This window comes from Pelobates fuscus, chromosome 8, assembly GCF_036172605.1.
Source record: "Pelobates fuscus isolate aPelFus1 chromosome 8, aPelFus1.pri, whole genome shotgun sequence".
Classification (NCBI taxonomy): domain Eukaryota; kingdom Metazoa; phylum Chordata; class Amphibia; order Anura; family Pelobatidae; genus Pelobates; species Pelobates fuscus.
The window spans coordinates 169,174,729-169,189,130 of record NC_086324.1 but is presented as its reverse complement, the minus strand read 5'-3'; the positions used below and the strand labels follow the sequence as shown (position 1 = coordinate 169,189,130).

Below are 14,402 nucleotides of genomic sequence, written 5' to 3'. Positions count from 1 at the left end.
CTTATATACTAAATAACTTACTGAAAGCTAGTTTATTGACAAAGGAAGGCCATAATCTTAATTTGGGGACAGGAATCTTCACTCGATAGTAGTAGATTGTTTTGCCAACTTGGTTATTTCGGCCTCTGCTTTGCAAATTGGTTACAAAAACTCCAACAAATAATATTGAGTGAATAAGCCCCAAAGTATAAACGCAATCCTGGTAACCTCACCTTCTATGATCCCCCACTTGGTTTTACGACCTAAGATCTTCCTCCCGTTAATCTGATGTTCTTCGTCTGTTCCCACCACGGCAAACGGAATCTTTTCCTGAAAAATTTTAATAAAATGGTCAGGACATAAAGAATGAGCCGTTTTATATTCATATAAGATTATTTACTAACAAAATGTCTCCTAATCATGCAATAAAAGATAGGTCCTTTAAGGGGCTAAACAGTTACGATATCATTAAACAAAAGACAATTTTCTGATTCCACCCTCTTCAAGACCCTCGTTTGTCTTCCAAACAAGGTAGTTGCTAAGTTCCAAACCCACCTAGGGCTTTAGCCCAAACCATCAATACCATGCTGTACTTCTCTCAGATGTACCCAAGGCTCAACACCAGCCTTTAACCCCTGCAATCATGTTCCCCAAACCCTCAGTATTTTGTCTCAACTTGCCTTACCCCCATTTAAGTAACTCTCTCTCTCTCTGTTTTCCCAGAGACGCCATGTCTCTCTCTATCCTTCCGTATTCCCGTTCCCTTTGTGTTTCTCCCAATCTCCCCTAACCAGTTTCCATAACATCCCTTGTATTCTGCCACCTGAAGAGATCCACATCTGGAACTCCAGCCCCCAAAGCCACTCCTTAACAATCCCTATTATATCAAACTTGGATGAAAATTTAGTCGATAAACATAGGCCGATACATCAACGTAATAACTATACAGGAAATGCTTATTCTTAATAAAAAAAAAATAGTGATTTTACATTTTTTTTCATGTTTTCATTGATCATCCATATAAGAGATATCTTTATAGACTATAACCAATAACATACAGCAGGGATATATAAACGCTGGGAGACACTCACCCGGATTTTGTCGTTGAGTAATGCCTCTCCCGGATCTTCGTCCAGTTCCAGCTGTGGATACACACTGATCCCATGAGCTTGCAGGTCCTTCCTTATCTAATCAGAGAAACAGCAAGAGATAGTTCTCATTATAAAATAGAAAATGGAATAGTATAACAGTTACTTGAAATATGGGCTGCACAGATAGGATGAAAATATAAGATATTATTGCAACTTTTTGCATAGATCGATGTTTGGAAATAGCACAATCATTAATTATGTAAATTATGAAATATTGAAATGTCAATGTATTTTTTTCATGGATTTGTTAACTTGTTATATGAATTCAGGAGATAAAAATACATATAAAACGTTTACTATACCCTGATATCTTGCAGGCATTCAGAGAGGGTATGGGACATTAACATACAGTGAGCACTTAATCATAGGTCATTGTTTTCCCGTAAACTGTTAGATTCTCATTCTCGGACTACTTACTCTCTGTTTAAATTCTTCTCGCTCTTCCAGGGTAAGAGTGTCAGCCTTTGCGATCACGGGAACAACGTTTACAATCTGGCCCAACCGTTTCATGAACTCAAGGTCCAGAGGTCGTAGCCTGGGTGCAGAGGAACGAAAGTCAAAAGCCTTTAAGGAACTGTCGAATAATGTTGAATGGACTTTCCACCAACAGTCGCCTTTGGCCGTTATGTTACATTGTTACCATAGACAATGTCTCTGGTGTAGCAAGCATTTGGCATGGAACATGTTTGGCCAGATGCCATGTGTTGGGGCATTAATGGAGCCATTAATATGATATTATCGTCATCAAGATTATTGTCAATGAGTTTCCCAAATGTGACTATTACTCACCAGTGCCCTGTTGGGGGGATGAAGTAGATGCAGCTATGAATACGAGAGTCCGGGATGCGACGCTTGCGGGTGACCAGGATCTCCTCTCTCAGATACTTCTCGTATTGCTCATGAATGTATTTGATGATTGGTTCCCAGCTAGGACAATCAGGGAGACAAGGATTCTGAGGTCTGCATTCAATGGTCCCTATTCATCTACTCTGCCCATAACTCATGTGGTCGAAACACAATGGCTGGCTGTTTCGAACTTAAAAACATAATATTCTCTCGCAGGTCACTTCTTAAAGCTACACAGACAGCACTGATAGACATCCCCTGAGCCTCTTTGTCTCTTAGCAGTAACATTAAAATCCCTTTGAAATATAATGTATTCACAACTTTCTAATTAAAGCCTTCTTAAGCAGTATTTGGAAAGCAACTTCGAAACTTCCAAAGAAAGAACAAATGGAATTAAATTAACAGTTTTTGTTTGTTTTTTAGTGTAGCAGTAACCACAAATCTTAGTGAATGGGAACAATAGCTGTTGGGAGCTATATAATCATCTTTTTAGAGTTTATAATGGGTTTGGAAATATCATTGAATGAGTTGGATCAGGCTGTAGTATTTTTCGGCAAAATACTCAAATAGTTGGGAAAAAATTAAAGTCTCTAGTCTGTCGCTACTCAAGAGTTTTAGTAATTACTAGGATACTTTAGAGGTGAGCCATTTAGGCTTGATTGCACCATATAGACTATTCTATTTCATACCTATGCTATCTAACTATTTACTTAATTGATTCAAGAACTTTTATTTATCTACCCTATACTCCAGTTCATACTCTGTAAGTTCGGATTTTTTCCCAACTATTTGAGTATTTTGCCTTCTTCTCTTTGGATAGGGGTTATGCCCCAGGACGCCTCTGGAGTCTCCAACTAGGTGTACCTCCACCAGTGTGACGGATCCTAATTTCTGGACCCGTCTACACAGGTGGATTTTCTTGCATCACTGTAGTATTTTTCGAACTGTTAAAGTTGTTTAAATGACATATGTACAAATGAGTTTACACCACTGTTTATTACATATCTGGTTGTTAAATATATAAATTGAATACATGTGAAGCAGTGGCCTTTCTAGTAATTGATGATGTTGTGTGTTTTATTTTGGTGGTAGGGGGCAATCCATGCTGGGTGTCAGAAACAATAGGTTCTGATGAAATAGCCGGTATTTTGTGTTTTTACCAGTTCTGGTTGTTGATCTGATCTCCAAATCCTGGTGTGTCAATCACTGTGAGCCTCATCTCCATGCCTCGTTCTTCGATCACTGTTGAAAGAATAATATATAATTGTTACGCCACCCCACCCATGTCATACAGCGGTGGACATGACTAATTGACCAGAATGAATGAAGGACTAGCTCACCTTGGCTGACCGCATTGAGTTCCAATGTTTTGGGAATCCCCGATCCAGGCGCTTTACGGATCACTTTTGACTTGAAGAGTGTATTGACCAAGGTTGACTTTCCCAAACCGCTCTGACCTACAGATAATAAAAAAAAATGTAAAAAAAAATGTTTTCATACTCTTTATGATTATTTAAGTACACAAGATAAGATTATTATTTTTTTACACCAGTCTGGTTCCATGTAGAAATTTAAAAACCAGTCCGTTGGTGTTTGTCAAAGGATAGGTGTTAGAAGCACTATCTTAATAAATATTTTATAGAGACCTTGTCCATGTTTACACATCGTCAATTAACACAAACAGGAAAAATAAACTGCAGTTTGGGGACATTCTCAATCAAGACTTTGGCACCTCCCACCCCATCATCTTGCACATTCTAAAAACTGTAACAGTATTATGGAAAATAATTCCCCGTCTCAAATCTAAAAATATGCGTTCTCCTGGACTGAAGAGGATTTAAATTGACACTCTATTGTCCAAAACAACTTTAACTTAATGAAGCAGTTTTGGTATATAGACCATGCCCCAGCATTCTTACTGCTCAATTATCTGCCGTTTTGGAGTTATGCACCCTAGTCACACCTCCCTGCACGTGACTTACACGGTCTTCCTAAAATACTTCCTGTAAAGAGTCATCTAATGTTTACACTACCTTTATTGCAAATTCTGTTTAACCCCTTAAGGACACATGACATGTGTGACATGTCATGATTCCCTTTTATTCCAGAAGTTTGGTCCTTAAGGGGTTAATTTAGAAATTCTTATCTCCTGCTCTGTTAATAGCTTGCAATACCCCACAGAAGCGACCTGTGTGTAATTACAGTCCAACTTACAGAGCAGGAGATAAACACTTTAAACCCCTTAAGGACCAAACTTCTGTAATAAAAGGGAATCATGACATGTTACAAATGTCATGTGTCCTTAAGGGGTTAAAGTAAGTTACATCTGATTGAAAATGAAAGCATTTTTTTTTCATGCTGGCTGTGTGAGTCATAGCCAGGGGAGGCGTGGCTAGGGCTGCATAAACAGAAACAAAAGTGATTTAACTCCTAAATGGCAGTGAATTGAGCAGTGAGACTGCAGGGGAATGATCTATGCACCAAAACTGCTTCATTAAACTTCATTCTTTTGGAGACTACAGTGTCCCTTTAAGTACCAAGAGCTAATTAATTAAAACAAATATTGGGGAAATACTGAAAATATCTGTTCTTTTTACAGGGTAAGACTAGAATAGAGCAATTGTAGCAGTTCCCTTCTATCAGTTCTCATTTACTAAACTGGGAATTGCTCACCGCTGAAGAAAGAATCGCAGACTCAAGGCTAATATAGCCAAGCTGGAAAACAAGATGCATACCTCCCAAGTGACACAGATTTATCAGACTGTGTGCCAGTGGGATTCCCACCAAGCCTTTCTTTGATTTATTTATTTTTTATTTAAAACTATTCGGCTATATGGCTGTGGAGCTCTGTTACACACTCAGACACATTACTGGGAGTATTATTGTTGGGGAGCTCTGTTATACACTCAGACACATTACTGGGAGTATTATTGCTGTGGGGCTCTGTTATACACTCAGTCACATTACTGGGAGTATTATTACTGTGGAGCTCTGTTATACACTCAGACACATTACTGGGAGTATTATTACTGTGGAGCTCTGTTATACACTCAGACACATTACTGGGAGTATTATTGCTGTGGAGCTCTGTTACACACTCAGACACATTACTGGGAGTATTATTGTTGGGGAGCTCTGTTATACACTCAGACACATTACTGGGAGTATTATTGCTGTGGAGCTCTGTTATACACACAGCCACATTACTGGGAGTATTATTGCTGTGGGGCTCTGTTATACACTCACACACATTACTGGGAGTATTATTGCTGTGGAGCTCTGTTATACACTCAGACACATTACTGGGAGTATTATTGCTGTGGAGCTCTGTTATACACTCAGACACATTACTGGGAGTATTATTGCTGTGGGGCTCTGTTATACACTCAGACACATTACTGGGAGTATTATTGTTGGGGAGCTCTGTTATACATTCAGACACATTATTGGGAGTATTATTGCTGTGGAGCTCTGTTATACACTCAGACACATTACTGGGAGTATTATTGTTGGGGAGCTCTGTTATACACCCAGACACATTACTGGGAGTATTATTGCTGTGGAGCTCTGTTATACACTCAGGCACATTACTGGGAGTATTATTGTTGGGGAGCTCTGTTATACATTCAGACACATTACTGGGAGTATTATTGCTGTGGAGCTCTGTTATACACTCAGGCACATTACTGGGAGTATTATTGTTGGGGAGCTCTGTTATACACCCAGACACATTACTGGGAGTATTATTGCTGTGGGGCTCTGTTATACACTCAGACACATTACTGGGAGTATTATTGTTGGGGAGATCTGTTATACACCCAGACACATTACTGGGAGTATTATTGCTGTGGGGCTCTGTTATACACTCAGACACATTACTGGGAGTATTATTGCTGTGGAGCTCTGTTATACACTCAGACACATTACTGGGAGTATTATTGCTGTGGAGCTCTGTGATACACTCAGACACATTACTGGGAGTATTATTGCTGTGGAGCTCTGTTATACACTCAGACACATTACTGGGAGTATTATTGCTGTGGAGCTCTGTTATACAGTCAGACACATTACTGGGAGTATTATTGCTGTGGAGCTCTGTTATACACCCAGACACATTACTGAGAGTATTATTGCTGTGGGGCTCTGTTATACACTCAGACACATTACTGGGAGTATTATTGCTGTGGAGCTCTGTTATACACTCAGACACATTACTGGGAGTATTATTGCTGTGGAGCTCTGTTATACACTCAGACACATTACTGGGAGTATTATTGCTGTGGAGCTCTGTTGTACACTCAGACACACCAACAACATGGAACTCCTAGAAAAGAGGGACATTAGGGCAGAGAAAACAGACAGGGGGATTTGGACCCAAAATAGGGACTGTCCCTCCTAAATAGGGACACTTGGAAGGTATGTACTTGTGCAAATTTGTAAATATCCGAAACAACCGTATAAGCAGAGTGTTAGAGCGAGTTTAATTGGGAGTGGATCAGGTATAGGGTATAACCCACTGGCTTCATTATTAAGATTCATTGCTTTAATAATATAATGGAGGCCATGTGTCCACACATTATAAACTTATAAAAATAAATAAGACCAAAACAGGTGCATGCATTGGATGTTGGAATTTACTGTATATTTTGAGGGCAAAAATGGGGGAGGGGGGCTTTATTCCCTAAACAGGTAAAGGTGCTATGAACACTTTAAAAATAATAATTGGATTAACAAATGGCAAGTTAGAAACATAGTTAAGTTGTTTATATATATAAATAATATCAGTTCAGCTATTTTGATCTTAATCTTGCAAGTTTCACTTTTCTTCTTACCAGAATTCACTGTCTAATGAATACATCTCACGGTCTATTTCCATTAAAATGAATAAGTAAGCCAGTCAATAAATCAATATATTGCTCATATCAGGCACTCTTTTAACCCCTTAATAGCCAATGAGAGGATAATGACATCATGGCAATCAGATTCAATATGAAGACGGCAAGACCCACGCGTTCAGTGACAGCTGCCCTGTATAGAGCTGCCAATAGGAATACATACAGGACGCTCTGTTCTGGCACAGAGTCTGTAGGGAGCAGATTGTGATGACGGCATGATATATCAATGGTTCTTAAGGGGTTAAAAGCCGCTGTGAGACCATCTGTCACGCTGCACCTGAGCCTTTGTTAAGCTCCCATTGCTATTGTTAACTCCAGGGCAGCGACACACACCTACCACCATGATGTTAAACTCAAAGCCGTGTTTCATTGCTTTGCGTCTCATCTGATCCAGCACCGAATCGATGCCCACGTAACCGAAAGGCTCCCGGCCTGGATCTTCGCACGTCTCCACCTTCGTCATCTCTTCGGCTGGCGTCAGGGTCTGCTCTTCCATCTTGTCGCTGGGAGCCTCGTGGCTTTGATCGGAGACTGAGAGAAAGAGGAAGGCAGTGTAAGGACAGGAATGAAACCCTCAGCAGAAAAAAAAGAAGAAGAAATGTCTTCGCATGAGCATTAACCCTCTCAGAGAAACAGGAGTATGCGACTTGGTGGAAGCAATGTTCCCTCTAAGGTGAAAAGCCCTGAATTATTATTAATGCATTGTACAGGGTTAGATTGACTGCCGGCTATGGCTTTTGAACCTAGGCTTTTCCTAAGAGATTGGGCCCTACGGTATTCACTACGGAAGAACCACATTGCTATTGACCACCACACTGGTCGGACAAACAAATCTACTCGCTGAAATGGATGGCTGAGCTTCTTGGGAAATGCTGTCCTCAACAGTAGGAATGACTAAGGCTATCAATGTTTAACCCTTTCACTGCTAATGCAATCATGAGCTGGTCTTGCTGGAGCTAATCTGTGTGCAGACTGAGAATGCGGGAGAAGGGGGGGGGTGTTCAATCACTAATGTGTCACATCACAGCCCAGTTTGTCATACTGATCCCCAGTAGGACGCCATACCAGTCTTTCTACACAACTGGAATTCATGTTATTCCAATACAGTCATATAGTCCGCTCTATAAATAAACATCTGTGCCCGCAGGGAGCCCAACATCCATGGGATAACGTTACTCATCTAATATGTCAACCTCATCACATGTATTATAAGGCACCAGAAACATACTGGCTTATTCACTAATCCAGAAATTGTAGGAGATGGCAAATTGTAAGCCAAATTAACTAAATTGGACAATTCTCAAACTCGGCTATTTTTTTAACATTCAGCTATATTTGGCCAAACATTTTGCTATTCTCCTGTCAATTGTCCAAAGTCCCCGACTTTGTGGATCACCCCCATATCTTGCTCACTCTTCCTCCTCCAGCAGGTAAAGGGTTAAGGGCCTAACGAGATGGAGTGTGACGAACATTCTCAGCTACCGCTAACAAGGTATCGCCTGACTTATTGGCACATAACGAATGTAGATCGCAGGATAAAAATAAAAACGAGGTGAAAAAAAACTGCACAAACGTGTGATTTTATAGAGATCCATCTAAATGCAAGAGGAATTCATAATATTTCAATAACGGTTAATAATTTAAATGTACTTTTGCGTTTGCCGCCATTATCCGCCCTGACTAATGGTCGAAGATATAGGTGGCAGGAACTTACCAAATCAATATTAAACACAAGACATAAAAACTTGGATTTGGATATCCCAGAATTACTATTGTCTGCACACCACCATTAGAATGACACTTTCAATATGGCGTTCAGTGTCCACTGGGCTGTTAAAGGAACACACCACTAGCCACGTAAAAAAAAAAAAAAAAAAATCACTATTTGGTAGATCTACTCCCTGCATGCTTTTAATTTTGCAATTTTTTTTTTTTTTTTTTACTTTGGGTTATATCTAAAAACAGTTTGCAAAAGCTACAGATCTGTTGTCTGCAGCCTTTGCAAAACGTCCCCTTTTAACCCCGCCCAGACTTTCTGTGGCTGTCCTATAACAGACTTCCCAATGCAGTTCAATGAGAAGTCTCAGCAAAGCAGGTGCTCTGGGTAATTGCTCCACTGAGATAATCAAAGCAGGAAGTAACGGGACTGGCTGACTGATTGATAGGGGGGGGGGGGGTAACTTTATAAAAGTGACAATTTCTATTGAAATCTTTACTCTTTGTAAAAGCATTTCAGCAAGGTTAATTACTGTAGGGGTCCAGAGTGTCCATTTAAGGCCAAAAAAATCCAAGGTTGAGAAAACATCTATGCTTCCTTTTTTTTTTTTGTCTACTTTTGTCCTATATTTAAAATCCAGATCATGTTCAGTTCAGTAAATAACTTTGCTTGATATATATCAAGGCATTGGTTAATTATTATAAAAGTCTGGCCAGTGACTTCTGTAGTCTTTTTAGATGTTGAAGTCCGATGGTTCAATTTCCTCTGCATCAGGAAGGATTGTGATCGCCAAACCTTGAGGGTTTATTGCGAGGTATGGAGCCTTCTTCATGTAATGATTACAGTCAACATGTTGTTGAAAGGTATGGTAATGCGGAGACTATAACTACTTCAAAATCATTCATGTCTCATTGGCAGCCATTAATGTCAATAATATAACATGTGCTTGTAATCTACCAGGTGTGTATCTAATCGTGAACTCTATTCTTTGCATCATTTGTAGCAATTCTCCAAATCACAAAATGCTAAATGTTTTTATTCACTCATTAAAAAAAAAAAAGTACATTTCTATCTACACACAGCATAACAGCAGACTTGTTTCACAATTCTACTAATTATGTCAGCTAAGGGACAGATCGATAACAGGTGCAGGGTGAGCTATAATAATAATCTCACTATTTTGATATAAAACATATACACATTTTATCCCCTCCAGACACTGTGCAGGGCCTAAGTGAAAAATGAATGATTACAACATTTGTGTTTAATTTAACCCTATAAGGATTAACATGCAAATACACTTATATCAGGATATATCTGGAATGTCCCACAGCCCTCTATAGTGGTTATGGTGTTAGGAGTAACTTGTCCCGGTTAGCATTGGGTCCCTATGGCTTCCGAGGCTCCCTGGCAGTCTGGTGATGCACTTCTGGAAGCCACAGCAGTGGCCATTTACTCGCTGAGACTGTCAGCTGACCAATCTCAGCCAGTGACTGACGTTCTGCACAATGAAATTTGCACAGAATTTACATTAACCAGTCCAGGCTGGCTGGTGACACCCTAAAGGCGCTGTTAAAGGGACTCTCCAGTGCCAGGAAAACAAACTGTTTTCCTGGCACTGCAGGTCCCCTCTCCCTCCCCCCCATCCCAGGATGCTGAAGGGGTTAAAACATGCGCATTAGACCTCCCCATTGGAAAGCATTGAAAATGCTTTCGTATGGGGATTTCAGCGAAGCTGGAGGTCCTCACATGGCGTGAGGACGTCCAGCGACGCTATAGCACAGAAAATCTGTGCTATAAACCCGGAAGTGCCCTCTAGTGGCTGTCTAGTAGACAGCCACTAGAGGAGGAGTTAACCCTGCAAGGTAATTATTGCAGTTTATAAAAACTGCAATAATTACACTTGCAGGGTTAAAGATAGTGGGAGTTGGCACCCAGACCACTCCAATGGGCAGAAGTGGTCTGAGTGCCTGGAGTGCCCCTTTAACCCCTTAAGGACACATGACATGTGTGATCTGTCATGATACCCTTTTATTCCAGAAGTTTGGTCCTTAAGGGGTTAAAGGTGGAGTTACATCTCTGGCAGCAAAGGAGTTACCCTCAGTATATGCAACGTTTCATTGTAAAACGCTGCACATAGGGACGCCAGGCACCATGACCACTTCAAATGACCACAGAGTTCACAGTGCTTGGAATAATCCGTGCAGGGGTTAATATGTTATAATCTGCATTTTATTCTCAAACAGCCCCTACATAATACACTAATCACTGGGTCCAACATCTCAGCCGAATAAAGACTAGAAGTAAGATCATTGCTTAATAAAAAGTAATGTACAATTTGGAGACTTGCCCAGAGCATTCTGGGAGAGTTCGTTATTACTTTAAATATGTTATCTTGTTACTAGGGAAACTTTATATTATCCAGTACACTGGTATCTTTATAAAAAATATTTGGTTGGTTTTCTTTTTTGTTTTAAGTTAAAGCTATACTCTTACATTTGAGTTTTTTTGTAAGAAATGCACGTAGAATGCATTATAAAATTCCAACACAATTAATAGACAGCGTAAGATAAATTAGGGAGCACTTTGTCTTATGTAACATACTATTATTAGCAAAATGTCGCAAAAGGTGGAGATTCAAAAATGTTCAGCCTGCTGCACCCCATCACTTCCCATCTGTTGGGAACGAGTGATGGGAACATACACCAAGGCTCGATCTTCCATAGACCCCATTTTTGTAGTCTTGCCAGTACAATTGTCCTCAACACTAAACCCCATCTTCTGCCTGTGAACAGGAAGAGGGTGGATGAAAAAAATAAATATAGACGTGAGGTGCAAGAAGGAAAATGATATGAAACCTGCTTTATTTTATATTTTCTTTAAAAAGTGACACTACGCACCATAACCACTGCATCACACTATCACCTACAGCAGATCTGCACAAGGTACGTCCAGCGGGATTCCAGGCTACGCTGCACCGCGGGCCCGCACTCTTAGGAGGCCCATCGGGTGTATCTGTCAGTGTGTGTGCGTCTCTCAGTGTGCGTGTGTCTGTCAATATGTGTGTGTGTGTATATGTCAGTGTTAGGCGACATTAGGTGCGCATTAGGTCTCCGTAAGAAGAGAGCGTAGGCGTAGGAGCGGAGGCGGAGCCTGACCCAGCAGCGAGGGACATCGGCGTTGGACTCCGGTAAATCACTGAAGGGGTTTTAACCCCTTCAGCAACTTGGGATGGTGGGTGGGAGGCAGAGGGGCACTAGAGGGTCCTGCAGTGCCAGGAAAACAAATGTTTTCCTGACACTGGAGAATCCCTTTAAACTGCTCGAAAATGGTTTAAAACTGAAAGGAGGGACAGCGACAAGGGACTCCAAGCACTATCATACTGAAATGAAATTAAATTGTTATAGTGAGTGATTACAGTGTTGCTTTAAGTTCTCTCATCTATAGATGCCATTGGGCCCACTTTATAGTAGGATGTGATACATTATATACAAACTTCTGTAAGTATTTAGAAAGCTTGAATTAGCCATTGGGAATTGTTTTTGTAAATGTTCTCCACACATTCTCTTTTTTTCCCTTTTTTTCCCCATTATTCCATACAATGGGGGGACTATCATGTGCTGTTTGCAATGTTTGTTTAATGGACAATATAGACAGTGAATAAACATAGACAGACAAACAGAACGCTAGAAAAACTAATAGTTAGACAGCAACACAGGTGGCTAGACAATCAGGTAACAGACTGATAGCGAGACTACCTAAATAGGCAGACAGCAAGACAGACCGCTAGACAGAGAGACATATAGACAAATAGCTAGACAGACTGCTGATAGACAGGCATCTAAACAGACAGATACCTGGACAGACATACAGGTAAATATACAGACAGCAAAGGAGACAGACTTCTAGATAGGATGAGAGCCAGACAGCAAGACAGACAGAATATTAGAGAGACAGCTGGACAGACTGATTGTTCGGCAGACAGACACCTAGACAGACTAATCGCTAGAAAGATAGATACACAGGCATCGCTAGAGAGGCAGTCATCACTAGAGAGACAGTCAGTGAGAAAGACTGATGTATAGCTACAGAGACAGATACCAGACAGACACAAAGACAGACAGATAACAGACATAAAATGAATAAAACTAAATGCCAACTAATAACTCATTGGCACTAATAATGTAAGCAGGAGATCAATAAACGACCTGTCGGAATGCAAAACCAGAGGGGAAAAAACTGTGCAAAGTTTGGGCATCCGAAACCCTGAGTATGTTACATATACTGCATACACTGGGTGCACTGCATACACTGGGCACAGTAAGTACGCTACATTATATGTTACATCCTACGGAAACAAATATACCTTTAAACTGTCTAGCTTGTTTGACCCATATTGGCCTGTAGATAAAACACATTTTTGAATTTACTTGTGTGTATTGTCCATCCATTGTACAGCGCTGCGGCAAATGTTGGCGCTTCATTCATAATAATAATAATAATAACTACAACTATATCATGCAAGTTTGTGTTAATTAGTGCTACACCGACAATAAATATCCTGTAATATATATATATAACAACCGTCAGATATTGAATACAGAGGAACCATATACTGGACCACGACTTAAATCATATGTGAATATAATTATACAAAGAATACTAGTGGCTAGTAGAATATAGAATTAATAAGCCACAGCTTTAACTGGCAGCCAGCAGGGCCCTGGTGATATCAATGAAAGTGGCTGCACATTAACCTTTGACCTTTAGTGTCAGATGATTGGTCCCTTTAAAAGATGGTGTATTCACAAGAAGTCGACCATGATTAATCTGTCATATTGAATAGCCTCCTGCATGTTGCTTGCTGTCTCATACAGTTAGTAAGTCATCACAAAGCATCACACTTATTCTAATCTATAACAAGATCAGACACATTTTGCTATTAAAGCAGAACGGATATTGGGGGTTCACAACAAGCGAAGTGCCACTTTTTCTAAGAACAATTTGCTTAAGGAAATAATTATTGTAAAACAGCATAGCTCCACTGTAAATAAATTAACAAATCCACTGGAACTTCCGGCAGGTAAATAAGTCACACAAACTGCTATCTCTCCAATTCTACCATCTCATAATGCTTTCCTAAAGGTTCCCCACCAAACACAAAGATTGATCATTGAACATTATGTATTCACGGATTCTGATCGGATTCTCTTTAATGATTAGCCGGCTATCGAAGGCTGTATCATTTTATCCGGCTTTGCCTCTTTCCAGTGTCCCAGGATATTAATTATTGTAATCCTCCTTGGCTGAATGTTACAGACTGTTAAATTGTATACCGTGCCGATAATTGTTCCCTAGCATTCCGTGAAGTCATTTGAGTTTAGAGGCAATTAGGCTATTAAATGTTATTTTGCAGGATGATAAATCCATGAAGTATCCGGCAGCATTTGTGGGCCAGGTTAACATAACGGATGAGATAGATTTCATAATTTATTCTGATATCATTCAGCTCAGGAGATACTGATCAGTCACCCCTTATCAAACCTTCGCCACAGTCTCTCAAACACATACCTCTTTCTTAATCGTGATAAAGCGGTGGGGGGTTTAGAACCCCTCTTCTGCTAATAGAAGCCCCGACTGTCTTTCTTTACGGCCTCCGAATAATCAGAAATTTCCAGGAAAATATCCAGAGGTTTTTTTAGATGAAGACACAAAGTGTCTACACCTTACGGTTAGCAAGCTGGTCTCTCTCTCCCATTCTCTCACTCTACAGAAGACGCCCCACTGGGATAAGACAACAAAGACCCCTACGTT

At 40.3% G+C, this 14,402-nt stretch overlaps 1 protein-coding gene across 3 annotated transcripts in view; it reads right to left on the bottom strand.

Moving 5' to 3' along the window:
• Positions 1–14,402, bottom strand: part of SEPTIN12 (septin 12) — a 95,003-nt gene that overhangs the window by 4,256 nt on the left and 76,345 nt on the right. For 2 of the 3 annotated variants that reach the window (XM_063430760.1, XM_063430761.1), the window contains 7 exons: positions 7,205–7,402; positions 3,317–3,433; positions 3,137–3,218; positions 1,920–2,057; positions 1,548–1,665; positions 1,071–1,166; positions 213–309 (listed from right to left, as the gene is read on the bottom strand). In XM_063430760.1, the coding sequence (XP_063286830.1) occupies positions 213–309; positions 1,071–1,166; positions 1,548–1,665; positions 1,920–2,057; positions 3,137–3,218; positions 3,317–3,433; positions 7,205–7,402 (846 nt within the window). Of the gene's footprint in view, positions 1–212; positions 310–1,070; positions 1,167–1,547; positions 1,666–1,919; positions 2,058–3,136; positions 3,219–3,316; positions 3,434–7,204; positions 7,403–14,159; positions 14,370–14,402 lie in introns of those variants that run through there. The other variant, XM_063430762.1, reaches the window with a different exon arrangement.